The following is a 21,159-nucleotide window of genomic DNA, read 5'->3' on the forward strand; positions in this document are numbered from 1 at the left end:
ATACGCTTGGTGGCAGATAGCTAACTAGTGATATATACCATTTTAAATTTGACTTACTTACAGCCCTGGAATTTCTCCAGAATACAATGACTTGACAAAAGAAACAATACAATCAAAATTACTTTTTGCTTTTGCCTTTCTACCACATGAATCTGTGCTTCAGTCATGTGTCCCTGGTACTGCCGCCGGAGTTGATCTAGTTCCTGTGATACTGTCTGCCAGAGCTCTAGTGCTTGCTCTTTTTCCTAGAAGGTTTAAAAACAAGAAAGATTTTATATAGAAGATTCTCTTACCAGAACATGTTTATCTTAATGTACAACACTTTAAAAACAGGGGACCTTTTCCTTTATATTAAAGAAATTTCATATAAGTACTGTAAATGTGACTTCCGTTTCTATTCTTTCACCATCAAGATACAGTGACTACTAGATATCTTTTTTACTGAATGAACGTAGGCGACACACTGCTTTCCAAAGCATACCCACAGTCATACTGTGCTATGGTTGGTATTGATAGGGATGTAGTTTTCATTGGGAAGTCAGAATTTTATTTCTCTAGATATTTTTATGGATCTCATCCAAGATCTCCTGATGCACTTTCTCTCTCCCTTCCCAGCCTCCAAAAAGCAGACTCAAGATGGGGTGTTTGTTTGTTTAAATAGATGAATTCAATGACAATTCACGGTTCTACTACTGAAACCAGAAGTCCCATTTTGTGACTATTCACAAGACACCAATTTTAGAGAAGTGAAAATGTTTCAAGAAAGTGTGACTTAAGATGAGTGTCATTTTAAAGATCTGAACGAAATAGATTCTGGCTTTTTTTTTAGCATGGCTCTTTTCAGAAGTTTAAATTAGAAGCCACATGTGGCTTATACCAAGAGTTCTGAGACTGATTCAACATATACAAAGGTTTGAATACCAGCCTATTTGATTCAAATAGTTAAAATAAGCTCTCAATTACATGGATCAGCACAGAGTGAAATTATAGGAGTTGCACCTGTGCAACAGCAGAATTTGGTCTTTGTATACAAGAGATAGGACATCAGCCTGTTATAGTAATGATCTTAGAGAATCTAGCCTTTTCTAGCTTTAGATTCTGATTTTCTACCTTCCAAACAATGCAAATTTTTCTTATTTCACATTTACTATCTTTTTGACCAGTGTTTGCCAAAAATGATTGAGAATACATCTTGAAATATTCACCAGTGGATGTAGAAAGGCTTTACCATCCTGCCTCATCACTATTTCCCCTCTCTAGTCGGGAATTGGGGAAAAAAAAAGTAATTAAGTATTAGTACAAAACACAAACTTTCTGAGTTCTAAAAACTGATACTTTTGATTACCAGTCTGAAAGAGTTTGGAGTTGTGGTTACCCCCTCCCCAAAACAATCAGTAAAGAGTATTTTCATATTCCTAATCCAAAAAAGATGGTTATGAAGAGGGATCACTTACCAACTGATGGAGATGTTTTCCCCAACGTGCAAAGGAATTAGCCAAAGAAATAAAGTAGCAGCTGTGTTTTAAAATCACTCACTTGATTGGCTAGTTGTAACTGATCTTGAAGGTTTCTTACTATTTCTTCATCTGCAAACATATCACTCCCCAAGAGAATGCCAGAAGGAAGGGCCTCCAGCTGCTTCTCAACAGCCTCTTTCAATTCCTCATGCAGCCTGTGACACAAATAATTTAATAAACCATTGCTTTTTTCAACAATATTTAAAAAAAACATTTGGCGTAGCATAAGTACAATTAATGTAAAATTGATTACAACTAAATCTTTAAAACAAGTTATTTTCAGTGCACTTCTAAATGTAATTGATATTTCGAATTAGTGTAATTATCTTTGTGTATTATAAAAATTAAGACTAATTTAAAATGCATGCATTTCACTATAAATTAGGTTAGAAATCATAAATTGTTTACTCTTCTCAAAGAGGTAACAAATTCATACAAGACCCTTACTTTCCTCTCCAGAAGAAACTCATTCAATACTAAAGGCTTGTCTAATTGGTGCATTAGTCCACACCAGAGGGGTATACATTTTTAGTCGTGACTAACTAGCCCACATACATGCTGATGGTATGCACTAAAAGTTCCCTAATACGTATTGACATAATGTTTGAAATGGGCCTACACTGATGTGCCCCAGGGAATTCTTAGTGCGCAACAGCAGGTCCACACAAGCCAGTCGGTGAATGACATGCTAGTGTGGAACATGGACTAAATCTTACACCTCTCTGGTGCAAACTAAAGACCCATGTACAGAAGTCCTAAGGTTATTTCATCCTAAAGTTCAGCTATTAAAAATAAAGTCTAAGGCTTTGCAAGCATTTTTGTTGTGCATATACGCCAGCTTCTAAAAATAAATTTTGCCTCTCATTGAGACTAACATTGTAGAAAAACAGTGGTATTAAGGATCTAATCTGAGTCTCCATTTTAACCCCATTCCTCATGAATACTAGCACATATGTTGCTGCCTCTTATCCAACTTCTTCCTCCATGAAAGTGCATGCACGTAGAGACACTTTTAAGTTAGCTGAAGACTGGGGGGGGGGGGAAAGGGGCAAGAACTAAATTAAACTCAAAGTTTCAGGTGCTTTTCTAGGAGTTTTACAACTTAAGTTTTGATTATTTTTGCCTAAAACATCAAGGAAAAAACTCTATGGCCTTCATATCTTCAGTAAACATAATTTTTGCAGTAACTGTATATTTAGTCAAGGGATCAGAATTGCTCTGGGTGAAAGCGAGATGGATGTGCTTTTAAATCATAGCATATGCTTAAAAAAAATAAATTGTTATCCAATGGAGAAGAGTGGAGCTCTGCAAGGCTAGAGGTAGATCTTTGAGTTTGTCATTGAAATGAACATGATTTCTGCTCTCCAAAGATTACTTGAGTGACTGCAAGGTACCAGAGTGACTGCAGTTGAGACAACTAGCAACTTTATTTTTAAACTAAAGTTTGGACATTACAGAATGATCAAAATCATAGATCAATTTCATATGAAACTTCTAACTTCTAAAATTATAACATTTTTGACTCTTGCTTTTTTCCAAATGCTAAGGCAGTGTTCTGGAGCATTATCTTGTGGTGGCTTTTCCTACTAAATAATCTCCCTCACGTAAATTGTCCCACGCTGTTTCAGAGTGGCAGCCTTTGTAACTGCCAAGAAGAACTGAGGTGGTAGTCCCCTCACTGCACTATCAAGCACCTCCCAAGCATTTAAAAACTAAAATAAATCCTCCTTCCTTGCTTGCCTGTAAGATAAATAGATTGATTAGTTTGTGTATTGGTGTAAGTGTGGGTATGTTTGAGAGAAGACCTTACTGAGGAAAAGTCAACTCTCTGAGAGACTCACTCAGAGTGCCAGCTTTGTGCAACTTCAGTTCCCTTCAAGGCATCCACATCCACCTGCTTTGCCTGATGGCCTTAGTCAGCCACAAAACCCCCAAAAGTGGGTAGCATTGGCTAGGTAGATAAGGATAGGAGAATTACCATGGCTGGGGTGTCTCGGGATGCAGTGATTTGCCGGGCTGCTGTGAATCACTGATTGTGACATAAGGCTCTCCTCTATTGATGGAACAGTTCAAGGAAGACAATGACTGACAGTTTCTGCCACCCACGAGAAAATGAATGCCATGTAGTGTGCAGCAACTGATGCAGAAAGATACAAATGTGCACCCCCATCTGCATCTATGGAGAGGGTGAAAAATCAAGAATGCAAAAAGTAGTAATATAGCCATGGTAATATGGGTAGCGGAAACATGGGCTAGCTGCCCCATGTACATACCCACAGGGTCTGGGCAGGTTTGTACTTGGGGCAGCTAGCCCATTCTAGGCCTCCCCGTGCTACAGTACTATTTTCTGCACATTGACGAAAGATATGTAAGTGCTACTTAAACTCCTGATCAACTGTATAGTAAACAGATACCACAGTCCTTATTCATGTCTATTAGGATTATTAGCATTATTAAGAGCAGCAGGATTTGGCCTTAAATTTGTAATCCCCTCTTCAGCCCAGATATGCTGGAATGATAGGTTTCAAAGTAGCAGCCGTCTTAGTCTGTATCCGCAAAAAGAAACTGAGTACTTGTGGCACCTTAGAGTAACATTTATTTGAGCATAAGCTTTCGTGAGCTACAGCTCACTTGATCGGATGTATGCAGTGGAAAACACAGTAGGGAGATTTATATACACAGAACATGAAACAATGGGTGTTACTATACCTACTGTAACAAGAGTGATCAGTAAGGTGAGCTATTACCAGCAGGAGAGGAAAAAAAAAAACCTTTTGTAGTGATAATCAAGGTGGGCCATTTCCAGCAGTTCACAAGAATATGTGAGGAACAGTAGGAGGGAAATAAACATGGGGAAATAGTTTTACTTTGTGTAATGACACATCCACTCCCAGTCTTTATTCAAGCCTAACGTAATGGTGTCCAGTTTGCAAATTAATTCCAATTCAGCAGTCTCTTGTTGGAGTCTCTTTTTGAAGTTTTTTTTTTTGCTGAAGAATTGCCACTTTTAGGTCTGTCATTGAGTGACCAAAGAGATTGAAGGTATTCTCCGACTGGTTTTTGAATGTTATAATTCTTGACATCTAATTTGTCTGTCATAAAAATAAAGGGAAGGCTAACCACCTTTAAATCCCTCCTGGCCACAGGAAAAACCCTTTCACCTGTAAAGGGTTAAGAAGCTAAAGATAACCTCGCTGGCACCTGGCCAAAATGACCAGGAGACAAGATACTTTCAAAGCTGGGGGGGGGGAGAGGAGGGGGAAAACAAAGGGTTCTCTCTGTCTGTGTGTTGCTTTTGCCGGGAGCAGAGCAGGAATGCAGGTCAGAACTCCTGTAAAGGGTTAATAAGCAATCTGGTTAGATATGCATTAGATTCTTTTTTGTTTAAATGGCTGATAAAATAGGTTGTGTTGAATGGAATAGATATTCCTGTTTTTGTGTCTTTTTGTAACTTAAGGTTTTGCCTAGAGGGATTCTCTATGTTTTGAATCTGATTACCCTGTAAGGTATTTACCATCCTGATTTTACAGAGGTGATTCTTTTATTTTTTCTTCAATTAAAATTCTTCTTTTAAGAACCTGATTGCTTTTTCATTGTTCTTAAGATCCAAGGGTTTGGGTCTGTGTTCAGCCATGCAAATCGGTGAGGATTTTTATCAAGCCTTTCCCAGGAAAGGGGGTGTAGGGCTTGGGGGGATTTTGGGGAGAAAGATGTTTCCAAGTGGGCTCTTTCCTGGTTATATTTGTTAGACGCTTGGTGGTGGCAGCAATAAAGCCCAGGGACAAAAAGGTAAAATAGTTTGTACCTTGGGGAAGGTTTAACCTAAGCTGGTAAAAATAAGCTTAGGGGGTTTTTCATGCAGGTCCCCACATCTGTACCCTAGAGTTCAGAGTGTCAAGGTTCCTTCCCCAGTGTCCATTTATTCTTTTATGTAGAGACTGTCTGGTTTGGCCAATGTACATGGTAGAGGGGCATTGCTGGCACATGATGGCATATCACCTTGGTAAATGTGCAGGTGAACGACCCTCTGATTGTGTGGCTGATGTGATTAGGCCCTTTGATGGTGTCCCCTGAATAGATATGTAGACAGAGTTGGCAACGGGCTTTGTTGCAAGGATAGGTTCATGGGTTAGTGGTGGTGTTGTGTGGTTGCTGGTGAGTATTTGCTTCAGGTTGGGGGCTGTCTGTGAGCAAGGACTGGCCTGTCTCCCAAGATCTGTGAGTGCTGGTTTGTCCTTCAGGATAGGTTGTAGATCCTTGATAATGCGTTGGAGAGGTTTTAGTTGGGGGCTGAAGGTGATGGCTAGTGGCATTCTGTTATTTTCTTTGTTGGGCCTCTCCCTGTAGTAGGTGATTTCTGGGTACTCTTCTGGCTCTGTCAATCTGTTTCTTCACTTCAGCAGGTGGGTACTGTAGTTGTAAGAATGCTTGATAGAGATCTTGTAGGTGTTTGTCTCTGAGGGTTGGAGCAAATGCGGTTGTATTGCAGAGCTTGGCTGTAGACAATGGATCATGTCGTGTCGTGTGGTCTGGATGAAAGCTGGAGGCATGTAGGTAGGCATAGCGGTCAGTAGGTTTCCGATATAGGGTGGTGTTTATGTGACCATGGCTTATTAGCACCATAGTGTCCAGGAAGTGGATCTCTTGTGTGGACTAGTCCAGGCTGAGGTTGATGGTGGAATGGAAATTGTTGAAATCATGGTGGAACTCCTCAAGGGCTTCTTTTCCATGGGTCCAGATGATGATGTCATCAATGTAGCGCAAGTAGAGTAGGGGCATTAGGGGACAAAAGCTGAGGAAGCGTTGTTCTAAGTCGGTCATAAAAATGTTGGGATACCGTGGGGCCATGCGGGTACTCATAGCAGTGCTGCTGATTTGAACGTATACATTGTCCCCAATGATAGACATTCAACTGCATACATATAAAATTTATCTTATATCTTAAGAGGTGTCTGTCAAACCAGTTAACAGGCCTTGAAAAGTTCATCCAAATCTGTTTGCTGAAGGACTGAGCTTACCCAAATACACAGGTGCCCTGAATTGGACCCATTCAATCTCTTAGTTTGGGAATCCCTCCTTTTTTGAGTCTAAAGACTCCAGATTACAGCTGGTTGTACTCTGGGCCTCCAATTAATGCTGCTCCCCACCCCAAATCAATTAGGTCTAGTCCACCTCCATTGAAGCAGTTAAAGCTTCCCTCCCATGCTGCCATCAGAGTAGAGATTAATCAAGAGTGATATGCAGATACAACCATAAGAGCCAGAAATGTTTTTTTTACAATTGAAGGTTCTGCAGATGCAAATGGCACTAACACAAAAATTCTTGCTCTGAATGAATAGATTTTTTTAAGTCCTGTTAAAGAATCCTGATACCTGAATATTTCTGCAAATGCTTTAAAATTAACTGAAAGTTTTAGACTATTTTCCATTTGAACAGTATTTTGATAAGTGCTAAATGATTATTAATACATTAGCATAATTTCCATTGTCATTAATGGCAGTTGTCTGCCTACACAGACAGAAAAAGCTTCATAAAGTAGTAGTATAAATACTTTAAGACTAGATTTCAGTTACACAGTATCTTTATTGTACTGCTCACTTACAAAGGGTAGGTTTTCAATGTTACTCTGATAATCATAAGTAACCCTGGCTCCTTTCTTTTGAAGAATTAAGACATACAGGGACACAGTCAACTCAAATCCCAGTTATGTTTCACTTGTATTTACTGTTACAAGCAGTACCCAAGATTAGTATAAAAGGTTACAGAAAAAGATCTACATATGCAAAAGATTAAAAAGCCTGAAAGAATAAATGGACACAAATCAGACATCAAGAATTATAACATTCAAAAACCAGTCGGAGAACACTTCAATCTCTCCAGTCACACGATTACAGATCTGAGAATGGCTTTCTTTCAACAAAAAAAAACTTCAAAAACAGACTCCAGCGAGAGACTGCTGAATTGCAATTAATCTGCAAACTGGATACAATTAATTTAGGCTTGAATAGAGACTGGGAGTGGATGAGTCATTACATAAAGTAAAACTATTTCCCCATGTTATTTCTCCACCCCCACCCCACCCCCTACTGTTCCTCAGACCTTCTTGTTAACTGCTGGAAATGGCCCACCTTGATCATCATCACAAAAGGTTTTCCTCCTTTCCCCCCCTCCTTCCTGCTGGTAATAGCTCATCTTAAGTGATCACTCTCCTTACAGTGTGTATGATAAAACCCATTGTTTCATGTTCTCTGTGTGTGTATATATATCTCCCCACTGTATCTTCCACCGAATGCATCCGATGAAGTGAGCTGTAGCTCACGAAAGCTTTGCTCAAATAAATTGGTTAGTCTCTAAGGTGCCACAAGTACTCCTTTTCTTTTTTTTGAAAATTTACAGTTAAACTGCATAGTTTAGTCTACTCCTCTTCTATATGTGGGCCTCTCACACAGCAACAGGAGAGAGAAACATACTTTGTCTTTTTTTTTTTTTAAACTACAAAAATTGGCAAGGAGTCCCAGGGCTAGTTGCAGTATTTGAAAATACTTAACTATATTACAAGTTAACTTGCCTTTTAACTGTATGTATGCATACACATTAAATATAACCACTTCTCAACAAAACATATGACTACTTCACATAGCAAATACTGTTTTTACACCAAAATCAGCAGGAATGTCAGTGATTGCTACATGCTAAGTCAAACAGAGGCTTGTGTAAATAATTTATTCATTCGTTTCAATTTGCACTAGGCCTCTCCTGCAGGGCCCCGCTCCCCTCCCAGCTACCTCTTGGATTTCCTTGTCTCTTTGCTCTCTGATCTGAGTTCCTTCATAGCTGTTAAGAATGTCACCATTTAAAGTGATAGTATATTTTGAAGGCCAGATGTGTTTTAATATCTGATAGTCAACAGAATAATTTGCATATAACATGCATACTTGGGAAAATAAATGTAAATTCTACAACTGAAGTGGAGAAAATCTGTCATGTAATAAACTACATGCTTAATTATCTCTCACTTTGCACACCTGTCACACTGAAAATAGCTTACATTTATGTAATAAGAGATCACATGAACTTAACTGAATTACTTTACAGCACAGCAATGGTTATTGAGAGAGCATATACCACAGTGATTTTCTTAGATCACCACAAACACTTTCTGCTGGTCTATCATCTCTGATTTTCAGTCTTATTAGTTTATTAGCAATCAACAGATATCAGAAGACACTTGCACGCTAACATAAGAATGTTGAAAGTTCAATACATTGGTGTATATGTCCACCAAGAGAAATGAACTGAACATGTATTTTTATGTAAAGCATATCACTCTTGAAAAGTACATTCTACATTTATTATAAATTACAAAGGTAATAAAGTGGACATGACAGAGGGTCTAGCTGGGATGCCAGCTAAACATTTTTCTCAACACCAACATTTCTCTTAATATGAGCACTGAATATATTAATTTTCTGATTTAAGCATCTTGGTTGAATATGATGTCACCCACTTAAATTTTGTTAATGTGGCTCAGTGACTACAACTGCTGACTAATCAAGAAAGGCTTTAATAGAGCTCTGAAGTGAACTCCTATCTTTTGCTGCTGGGAGGTTGAAATAGAGTATGTTTTGTAAGAGAGCTGGGAGCAGGGAAGGCACCATATACAGTGAGACTGAAGGTTCAACTTGGAGCTGGTCATCACCCAGAATCTGCGCCCATGGTAGATTTCCCCCTCATTCACCTGGTAAGACACCACAAGAATTAGCAGATGGCAGATTTTTGGGTCCGAATTAATGTAGTGTTAGCACAAGAAGTCAAAAATAGGAGGATAAATAGTGAAAATTAAGGTACATAATGCTGATCATGGCAACGCTGTGTACAGTTCTTACTTTCATGAGTAGTCTCTGACTTTAATGGATAGCAAATACTATACTATTATATTCGCAAGACTGCATCTGTATTTTTGGGAACATTAACAGTGTAAAAAATAGTGTCAAAAGGTGTGTGGAGGAGTGACAGGATAGGAACAAATGTAGAATCGCAGAAGCCAGAGTACACTGGAAGCAGAGATCCAGGAAGAGACAACCTGCTATAGAGAAGCAGGAAAAAGTTAATCCAGTCTGGAGTCTATTCTCAATTACGAACATCACAAATGCTTTAACATGTGCATATTTTAAAAAAATGCACACTTGAAAATACACAAATGTATACACTGACTTCTAAACCACCAAATGTGTTTTATTCCTCGTTTATTATGTATATACATAGCCCAAATTTCCAAACCTGGATGCCTTAACACACATTTCAACACCTAAGAGCCTAAGTTTAAACATGCAAGTATGAAAATTTTGGCCACGGTACAAAGGTTCAGAGGTTTATCTCCAGGTCCCTAGAAACGTTTTTAGTAATATATTAATTAAATTTACCTTTCATTTTCCTTGGTGACTTGTTCAAGTTTTAGTCTCATCTCGCCCATCTGTGCCTGAGAGAGAGTAAAATTTGACAGTGAAATTTCACATTTAAATCACAGGACCTTTAAGCAGTAAAGTCACACACTGAAATACCATTCCTTTAACTTTCAAAAACTTAACTTTTCTTTCTGACTAGCTATATTTAAAGATGGACAATTGTGTAAAAGTGATTATTTTTTCAAGAGAATTAATGGGTAGATCATATACAAGTTTTATAATATAATAAATCACCTTACATAAATGTTACAAACATTGTATAGTGTTACAAGTGAACAGCTACGCACAGCAGCAGCAAAGTCATCACTAAATTTGGTTTTTAGAGTTTAATGTAGGTGTTCCTGTGTAATGAACTCAGTTTAAGAACACAAGCTAATATTTCACTAAATAGGATTCTTGCCACTCCTACCTGCTGCCACATTAGGAATATGTAAACTGGCATATTTAGTCTCTCAATGCCATTTTCAAGAGCATAGAAATATATTGAGCAGGTTGGGCATACTCAATTTCTTTTAATAAAAATCCACCTCTCCCTTCAAAAAAGGCAGTATCCTAGTAAAACTTCAAAAGGTAGTACAAAACAGTTTCCTTCCGTGGAAATTATGCAGTAAGCTATTAGTACTAGAGGACTGAAATATTACTACTGATGGCAGCCACTGTGCTCTAAAATTAAGGTAATTCTAGAAGGTTGTAATTTGAGCACACCATGTACAAAGCTATAAACTAGTTTCTGGTCTACTTTATCTTCAGATTACAAGAATGTTGGTGCTTAATATTGAAGCAAACACTTCATTTTTAAGATTTACAGTCCCACCTTGTATTGACTTAGTTCCTCTTAATATTGGCAGTTACAATTTTATATCCTAATTTTTAAATGGAGAGAGATAAAACTTTAAATATTGAATTGCACGTTTTTTCTTAATAAATACAAACCAACCTTTCTGGTGGTATGATTCATACCTGATAATACTGCAGCTGTTCACTCATTTCCTCCAGATGTTTATCATACTCAGAAATTAGAGGGGACAGTAAGCTAAAAGTGAAAAATGCATAAGATAATTATAGTTACAGCAGCGTTCTGGTAATTACCTGATTTTACAGAAATGCCCTTAACTACTATTCAACCTGAGCCAAAAAAAGTGTTTCTCTACTTCCCGATGGAACTATAATATTAGTCAAATGAACAACCTTTGGTTATTACTTTTAAAGTATGCACATCAACTTGAAGAAAAATGTAATGCAAAGTTTAAGTGCATTTGCAAAACTTAGTTTTCGCCTGTCAAAATTAAGCTACTTTAACTGCAAAAGTAATAATGCAACATTATATTGTGAAACACTAGAAAAGGGAAAAAATTAAGATTTAACAGACCATAAACTGTACTCTTGTATGTGCAAGAAACAAAGCCGGAACATCAACTATAAGGAGGGTGTAAAATAATGCACTTTCATTCACACATTATTTTTCTTCCTAATAGTTTTTTCCTACTATAGTTCTTTCTACTCCAACAGTTCAAGTTTTTCATACTTGCTTACTGACCAATTTGATCTACTGTTTAAAAATCACTACTCAGTTTGCCCTGTTGTCTATATGAAGTCACATCTACAGAGATCCTTCTATAAATTGCCTATGGGAGGTTGTGGAATCTCTGTCATTAGAGATTTTTAAGAGCAGGTTAAACACTTGTCAGGCACGGTCTAGACCAGTGGTTCCCAAACTTGTTCCGCCGCTTGTGCAGGGAAAGCCCCTAGCAGGCCAGGCCAGTTTGTTTACCTGCCATGTCCGCAGGTTCGGCCGATCGCAGCTCCCAGTGGCCGCGGTTCACTGCTTCAGGCCAATGGGAGCCGCTGGAAGCGGTGTGGGCCAAGGGACGTACTGGCCACCGCTTCCAGAGGCTCCCACTGGCCTGGAGCAGTGAACTGCAGCCACTGGGAGCCGCAGTCAGTCAAACCTGCGGATGCAGCAGGTAAACAAACCAGCCCAGCCTGCCAGGGGCTTTCCCCCACACAAGCGGTAGAACAAGTTTGGGAACCACTGCTCTAGACAATATTTAATCCTGCCTTGAGTGCAGGGGACTGGATTAGAAGACGTCTCAAGGTCCCTTCCAGTCCTACGATTCTAATTGATACTAATTCTCCTAAATAACCTATTTTACTTTTTCTTCTTTTCAGACAAAGCAGTGCTAGAGACCCCAATGGAGACTGAAGCCCTCTAGTGTTATTCACTGTACAAATACCTGCCCCAAACTTTTTATAAACTAGACAGACAACCTACCCTTTCTTCTCCCCATATTACAGACAGGAACTGAGACATGAACTATTAAGCAATTTGCCCAAAGTGACACAGGATGTCAGTGACAGAGCTAGGTAGTGAACTTGTAACTCCCAAGTTCCAGTCAACTGCCTTAAACATAAGATCACACTTTGTGAACAGGCTGGAATTTTTACACATATTTTTGTTAACCTGAAACTCAAAGTAAATAGGCCAGCTACAATTCTGGTTTCAGCAGCAGGATCTTTTCACCCCTCCAGATCTATGAACTGGGATTAGATAGAAGCTGGTGTACCTCCCACCTCCCTTGTGTGGTATAGTGGACAAAAGAGATGGAGAGAGGATTTTTCCTAAACAGATTTATTTAAGAGCAGTAACAATGAGAACAGGGAGCGGGGGGCGGTGCCTGTGGGCAAGAGCTGTGCAGAGCTGCTTGCGTGCCTCAGCCTAGGAGCCGGTTGTGCTGCAAGCTGCTTCCAGGGTGAAGCATGGTCAGCGGTGCCAGGACAGGAAGGAAGCCTGCCTTAGTACCCCCACTGTGCTGCTGATGAGAAGCTGCCTGAGGTAAGCCCACATCCCAATCCCGTGCCCCAGCCCTGAGCCCCCCAACACAGAGCCCCCTCCAACACCCCAAACCTCTCATCCCCGAGCCCGTCCACTCACCCCCACATCCCCATCCCCTGCCCCAGTCCAGAGCCCCCTCCCAAACCCTGCAGCCCTTCACATTGCACCCCAACCCTCTGCCCCAGTCTTGAGCCCCCCTCCCCAAACCTCTCATCCCCAGCTCCATTGGGTTGCGGGCATCAACAATTTTCTTCAACTGGGTCATCAGAAAAAACGTTTCAAAACCACTGCTCTAGGTTTTCTCAACCTGCAGGAATGAGGTTAAGATGCACTTGTCTTCACAGGTGATCAAAGGGCTCCAGGGATCTGGAAGCTGAAATCGTGGGACCGAAGGTGATAGTCCTCAGGATCCTGGTAACTGGTTCCAAAGGTCAGATGTTGGAACTCAAACACCACGATGTTGAAGGTAAGTGATTTGATGTTAACAGTCTTTAATTTCAATACGGCTGCTAATAACCTTGAACCAATTGCCTGGTCCGGAGGTGCACCCTGACTGTCTCTATAAACGGACATCCCCCGAGCAAAGGGTGCTCAGACTAATTTAATTTTTAAAGACTCACATGCCAAAATTCTGAGGTAAATTGGAACTAATTCCAAATGTCCGTTAGCTTCTTTCCTGCCAAAGTTCCGTAAAGAAGCTTCCCCAATATGGAGTCTGAGTTATCCTTTGCCTGAACTCCATTTTGGAAAATGGAAAAAACCTGTCTACATGTATTAACAGTAAATGTAATAGCAAACAGCTAAAAGTGCATAGACCATTGTGATAATCATAAGGACTATATTGAGCACGAAATGAACAAAAATCATGCAACACTTTCATTAGTCAAAACTGTTCAGCAAATACGCTACATAAACCATTTTTTCCTATCATTCAGAAACTGGTGGATATAAGCATTCACTATTTGAGCCATGTGAACTATCACTTAAGTTATGTGATTTTTTTGCTTCTGTTCCCTCTTTGGATGACCTAGGCTTTATAAACAGGGATCCCTTTTCTCCACTCCCATCTTCTTTGTTTACAAATTATCCAAGAAGAGTTGTATTTGTTTGATTCAGCCTAAGTAATTACCCTAGAGCTTTCCAAAATGACCAAGAAACAACTTCTGGTGTGAACATTCTTGTAAATATATATTCTGGATATGTTAGCTTTAAGTAAACGTTTTTGTATATAAAAACATGGTTGCCTGAATGTCTGCAATTAAGCAAATGAGAAGTATCCATAAACACCAGTGAGGCAAGTTTTATTAACTCAATTTTGTTTGCTGTTTTCATTCAGGTGCAACCCTAACAGACTCAATGTGATTTCTATTGCAATCTTGAAGTGAAGTACTAATGATGCACCTTTACACTAATGGGAAATGACTACTTAATAAGGAGTACTGCAGAAGAGGACCAGAGATTACAGGGGATCACAAACTCAATGAGTCAACAAGATAATACTGTTAAAACAAAAAACAAAAAAAAACAACCAGTTTTGGGATGTATTAGTAAGAGTCTTGTAACCAAGACAAGTAGTAATTCTTCCACTCTGCTCAGCACTGATAAGGCTTCAACAGGATTACTGAGTCCAGTTCTGGGAGCCATACTTTAGGAGAGATGTGGACTAACTGGAGGAAGTCCTAGACAGAGCAACAAAAATAAAGGTCTAGAAAACATGACCTACCAGAAAAGGCTGAAAGATGGGTTTGCTTAGTCTAAAGGAAGAGTGAGCGGGGACATAAGTCTTCAAGTATATAAAAGGTGTTTATAAAGAGAAGGGTGATAAATTGTTCTCCTTAACTACTGAGGACAGGACACAAAGTAATGGGCTTAAATTGCATCAAGGGAGACTTAGGTTAGACATGAGTAAAAACTTCCTAATTGTAACCGTAGTTAAGCACTGGAACAACGTGGGAGGTTGTGGAATCTCACTCATTGGAGATTTTTTTAAAAAACACATGAGAAACACCTGACAGGGATGATAAATTAGTCCTGCCTCAGTGCAGGGGATTGGACTAGATGACCTACTGAAGTCTTTTCCAGCCCTACATTTCTATGATTCTGACACAGAGGAAATAGTCTCTCTTCCATGTACAGCTTCCAATCTCCTTCCTCCCAAGGGCTAGTTAAGTGAATTCTTTAGAGGTTGTGTGTGTCTTGTTGTTTTTGTTTTTTATTAAAAGGAGAGGGAGATTGCTAAAGATACTTAATCCAGCATATATACCTTCTAAATTTTATTTACACTTTCGTGACTTATAAAACAACTAAGTTACCTGCTGAAAATGGCCATGCCCTACTACATAACAATTTTTAAATAGTTCATTTAAAAAAAACATCTGAAAATATTACTCATTCTGAACTATGGAAAATAGGATTACCTTTGGTCAGTCAGCCACGGTTTCAGTGTGTCATCACCCCTTAGGACATTTTTCTGTAATAGAGTAGTTTGCACATTAATGCACAAAACTGGAAGTTCTTAACTTGACTTGAGAGCTCAAATCTATAAAGTACAAATGGAGTAGAATCAAAACTTAAATCACATCCCACATGTTCAGTTTTAGGTATGTATGCACAATAAATTAATTTTTAGAATTCCTGTGGAATCTGAAAGAAAACTGTCATTGGAATTCTAGATGTGTCTTGGGATGCATACATAGACAGAAATATCACATCACAGAGCAAGGAATCCACTGCGCTAGTGAGACTACATATGATTTCTTTATTCACTTCTGGATAGAGATAGGCACAACAGTCATTCACAAAAAAACGATAGCAGCTAATCTAACAATTTAGCTCTGTATATAATGTCAGAAGCGTGCATGCTATGTATACACAAATCTAAGAGTTGGGCTAACTATTCTTTCTTATAAAGGCAAGGCTTGAAAAGAACTGGGGCAACTAGGAATCTTTCCAGGGCATATACCATTAACTTCTGCAAAAATTAAGCTTTCAAGAAATATAAACAAAAAACTTTTTAGCCCTTATGGTTGCAAATATACTCCTTTCACATTTGAATGGTTAAACTGATGTATTGTGATCTCCCTAAATCTACAGACAGTTCCAACGTCTCTGCTGCTGCTCAGAGCAAAACAACCCCACCAACCAATCACTGTTTTGTAAGTTTTGCTTCCATTCAGAACCTATTGCTTAACAGTGAAACTGACAAGACAATCACATCACTTTCACTGAACTGTTTGGGAAACCTATCAGCAACAGCAGAGGCCTGCAATGGACTTATTCACAAAGGTGAATGTCTTACACATTTCAAACCAGCCTAACTTGTACTGGTGAAACGTTTTACATTTCTGCAATGTACCTATACTGAGGACTTACACTAATGTAAATATCCTCAGTGTTGACAAGCCCTAATTAACATACTTGCACAGAGGTAGTTCTCAGAAGGTTCTCTGCTTGATGCTGTCTGAGTGCTGCATTTAGTCTCTGATCTGGGGAAAAAAAAAAAGTCAGACAGATATCGTATAATCTAGGTAAAGATTTATACATTTGCTTAAATGGGCAGTTAGAAGTAGTTTCATTGATGTAGTGGATTGGAGGCATATGTCACTCTACATTTTAAGGAAAGTATTCATTTTTTTTTTAAATGTACAGATTTCTCATTAAAAAAAAAGACCATCTTTGTAGGCCACACAATTTTTCTTGTAATAAACAGTAAATGCAATTTCTCACATTGCCCTGGTATATTTTTTTTTTTAAATTTCTATAAAAAACTGTTTGGCTCCTAAATAATGCAAATACAACATAGGTTGCAACATATATGTACGCATACTACTGAAGGGATCAAGCTACTGAGCTAGCCCTATCAGTTGGATGCCTTCACGATGCAACTACCCTATTACACCTTAGATAATTAACCCAAGAGGGACTTGGCACGTATGGATAAATGCATCTGGGCATGGCTGACTACATTACAGGATGAGATGCAGGGTTGGCAGTTTCCTAGGGGAAAACTATTTTACAAAAGAGTGCTGTTAAATACTGGCTTAAATTGGAAAAAATTGCATTGGTATCCAGCAAGCAGAGAATGAATCTTTTCAAACTTTGGATATACCCATTCAAAACTGAGGAATAGGCTCAGTCGATCCACTACACCAAGGTTGGTATTCTGCTACAGAATGCTGCATTGCCAAATGGATCCAGATTGGTTGTCTGGAAATCAGCATGCTCATGATTGCTTAATGATTCAAGCCTACAACTCTTCATTTTCATGTAAAATGTTTGACTTTTGTTTATATAATATTAAACTGAAACATGAGTGACATGTATAACTTCCTTGAGAAAATACTTAAATATACAGACATTCATATGTTCAATATTATAGTTAACATATTATGCCTCCTGCAGTTTTACTCTTTATGGGTTCAACCCCAAATTAAATTATCAATCTACTACCACATGCAACTAAAACTAAGTAATATGGTAAGCATTCATGAACAACTTTTAAAGATACAAAATATCTTAAACTAGAACTAACTAGTTTTTCCCAGAGTGGTAAAAAACACCCTTGGTAAATACCATGCCATCCTTGACAAGATGGAGGGAGCATGTCAGAGTGAGCTTCTTAGAAGAAGCTGAATGAGAGCACAAGCGACATCCTCAAAAGAGGACACACTGCTTTTTGGGGAAGGACAAATATAACAGGAAATCATGGCAGCACTTTGGGATCAAAGAAAATGGGGAATTCCAGATTGGCTTAATTATTAGAGTACTAGTACAGCTGTGTGTGCATGTATGTGAGAACAAAAAGCAAGAGTTGTTTTCTTCCTTGTATCAGAGCTCTCTAGCATTTGGCAAACACAAAGCTGTGGGTGACAGCTTTGCATGGAGAATGAGGAAGAGTAAAGCAACAGGCAAATTAAGAAAAAAATTCATTAACACAAGGCAATAATTCCAAAATTAAACAAAAGAATACTTCTTTTTTTCTTGATATTTCCCATCCAAAATATGAACCAGCACAACAGCTAGACAGCCTGGTAAGGAAATGTTCATGGTAACATAGGTATTCAAAGAAAATGATAACAGACAGTGATAATTGTCTTAATTTCTTGGTTACTGCTTCAAAATTTCCAACTTATTTAAATAAGGGTCATGCATGTACACTCTCTGCAGATAATGAACATACTGACATTAACTTCTCACTTTTTTTTGAAGACCAGAATCACTGATTATCTGCTGCAAATTTTGCAAAGTAATGTTTCTGCACAAAGCAGTAAGGGGTTCAGAAAAAAAACTTGCGGTAGTTCAGAAATAAGCACTATTATGAACTTTGAAAAAAGAGAGTCACATTTAAAAGCAACCTAACTTCAGTTTGTTTGGGTTTTGGTTTTTTTTTGTTTTTTTTTAAAAGAGCTCTCACTTCCTAATGTATTTCAAATATATACATAAATAACTACTGGTATTCTCCAGAAAAATATTTAGAAATCATTCTGTACACAAAAAGAAAAGGAGTACTTGTGGCACCTTAGAGACTAACAAATTTATTAGAGCATAAGCTTTCGTGAGCTACAGCTCACTTCATCGGATGCATCGGAATGCATCCGATGAAGTGAGCTGTAGCTCACGAAAGCTTATGCTCTAATAAATTTGTTAGTCTCTAAGGTGCCACAAGTACTCCTTTTCTTTTTGCGAATACAGACTAACACGGCTGCTACTCTGAATTCTGTACACATTTTCTGTCACTCTCCCCCCATCATTCTTTATGACTAAGGAAATTTGCTTAAATACAGTATCTACATCCTAAAGAGGATATGTAAATAATACTACATATTTCTATAATTTTTAGTCACACGTCTCATGTGAAGAAGAAACCGTTTAAGGTGGTATTTCAGCATATATCTGAAGGGTGGGGTTTGTTTGTTTGTTTTTAAATTATTCCCTTACTTTTGCACATCTGTGAAATCCGTATCTCAGGTAGGCCCTGATCCTGCAAACACTTATTTACATGCTTAACTTCAATGAGACTACTGAAGGGCAGAGAGTTAAGTACATGTGTTAGTATTTGCAGGATCAGGGCAACTCCTGATCACCAGATGAGTGCATGTTGGGGTAGGTCTCACCTACTACAAATCAATGCTATTAAACAGAGCTCCACTATAGGTATAGATGAGGTCCTTTTAATAATATCTAACATTGTACATTCCTAGAGCATCCACCTTATGAATATAATAAACATTCACTATTTGAAAACCTTGACTTCTCAGCCATGAATCAAAAAACATTGAATCATATCAGATCTACAGTAAACCTCTAACCAATATCTCACAATTGTAACCTACACTCACATATAGGTGAGAATATAGGTAAAGTCTATCTTTGTCACTATGTCCTGTCCTGGTACTTCTTAACAATAAGTCTTTTGGGAAGTCAGAAGCAAGACTAAAATCCCCACACAGATTAAGCAAGTCACCTCACTCAATTTGTGCTGGGCTAGACAGTGTGAACTCAATTTGGGTTGGAAGTATGCAAGTGCAAAAAAGCAAAAATATCATAAATACCAGGCACTTTGATTTGCCTTTAAAAAAAAAAAGCATTGGGCTAGGTGCACAAATCATACAAGTTACTATTTAAACACACTACCTCCTCCCCCTCCCCCAAAAATGGAAAGAGGGTCTGTTACAGATGCTCTTCTTCTCCATTACAGAGGTGCCTTTTTATAATTCAAATGGTGACTTTTCACCTGAGGTCATCCCAACCAGCTGTTCTATGTATTTCTTTATTTAAAAAAAAAATAAAGTTGTACCATCAGTGCAATTCTAACGGTTATATATTACTCTACTTGTTCTGTTACAGTTTGTTAAAAATGTTAGCAGGCAACCCTGATGCAAGGTTGCATTTCCTACCCTGCTAGCAGTTTTCCCCACATACTAGTAATAGCAGTTTGGATTTTATTCATCAATATGACAGGTCCCCATCAAGGTTCCTTCCCCATTCTGAACTCTAGGGTGGAGATATGGGGACCTGCATGAAAGACCCCAAAGCTTTTTCTTACCAGCTTAGGTTAAAAACTTCCCCAAGGTACAAACTTTGCCTTGTCCTTGAACCCTATGCTGCCACCACCAAGCATGTTAAACAAAGAACAGGGAAAGAGCCTACTTGGAGACGTCTTCCCCCAAAATATCCCCCCCCCAAGCCCTACACCCCCTTTCCTGGGAAAGGCTTGATAAAAATCCTCACCAATTTGCATAGGTGAACACAGACCCAAACCCTTGGATCTTAAGAACAATGAAAAAGCAATCAGATTCTTAAAAGAAGAATTTTAATTAAAGAAAAAGTAAAAGAATCACCTCTGTAAAATCAGGATGGTAAATACCTTACAGGATAATCAGATTCAAAACATAGAGAATCCCTCTAGGCAAAACCTTCAGTTACAAAAAGACACAAAAACAGGAATCTACATTCCATTCAGCATAGATTATTTTATCAGCCATTAAACAAAGGGAAATCTAACGCATTTCTAGCTACTTACTAAATTAACAGAGTTTCTGAGACTGCATTCCTGATCTGTTCCCAGCAAAAGCATCACACAGACAGACAGACAGACCCTTTGTTCCCGCCCCTCCAGCTTGGAAAGTAACTTGTCTCCTCATTGGTCATTTTGGTCAGGTGCCAGTGAGGTTATCTTAGCTTCTTAACCCTTTACAGGTGAAAAGGTTTTGCCCTCTGGCCAGGAGGGATTTTATAGTTCTGTATACGGAAAGGTGGTTACCCTTCTCTTTAATTTTATGACACCCCCTAAGGGAGTGCAGAGTATCTAGGCCAGGCCTTACGGGGGGCATGGAGCACCACTCAGTCCTGGGGTGGCTCTGCACCTGGCTGTGGGCCCAGCTGCCAGCCCCAGAGTCACCCCTGTTCCTCTCTCCCTCCCCTGAGCTGCAGCTTTGCTCTCACCGCCAGCTGGGGGGGGGGGGGGTCCACTCACAACCCTGAAAAGTTTGGGAATCACTGATCTAAACAGTACAGCAGGTCACTTCCTGTTTATAAAATGTAGCCCTATGGACATACCAGAAAAATGTTTTAGAGATGGAAGTGCTTATTGTATATTTTAAGTTTACCTTCCTCAGAACCTTAGTAGTTTTATCTATTAATTATATCAATGCAGAGCATCCCTTACAAAAGAATAATGCTGATGCCAGTTTGCAGTGAAGCCTATTTCATGAACAATAACTAAAAAAGATGCCTATTCTCACCAAGCAAAAGGACAAAACACACATAATCTAATTTCATAGTCCCAAAAAGAAGATTCATGTGAGGCTTCTATGGATACACAAGAATCAAGTTTTATACAATT

General features: G+C 38.8%; 1 protein-coding gene across 12 annotated transcripts in view; it reads right to left on the reverse strand.

The window, feature by feature from the left end:
- SCLT1 (sodium channel and clathrin linker 1) overlaps positions 1-21,159 on the reverse strand; it is a 128,300-nt gene that overhangs the window by 104,835 nt on the left and 2,306 nt on the right. For all 12 annotated transcript variants that reach the window (XR_006280947.1, XM_038398134.2, XM_043513511.1 and 9 more), the window contains exons 3-8: positions 16,233-16,300; positions 15,233-15,285; positions 10,943-11,015; positions 9,941-9,996; positions 1,537-1,672; positions 123-245 (exon numbers count right to left, since the gene is read on the reverse strand). Coding sequence is in view for 11 of the 12 variants with exons in the window: in XM_038398134.2 (XP_038254062.1) it covers positions 123-245; positions 1,537-1,672; positions 9,941-9,996; positions 10,943-11,015; positions 15,233-15,285; positions 16,233-16,300 (509 nt within the window). In the remaining variant the exon portion in view is untranslated. The remainder of the gene's footprint in view (positions 1-122; positions 246-1,536; positions 1,673-9,940; positions 9,997-10,942; positions 11,016-15,232; positions 15,286-16,232; positions 16,301-21,159) is intronic.

This window comes from Dermochelys coriacea, chromosome 4, assembly GCF_009764565.3.
Source record: "Dermochelys coriacea isolate rDerCor1 chromosome 4, rDerCor1.pri.v4, whole genome shotgun sequence".
Classification (NCBI taxonomy): Eukaryota; Metazoa; Chordata; order Testudines; family Dermochelyidae; genus Dermochelys; species Dermochelys coriacea.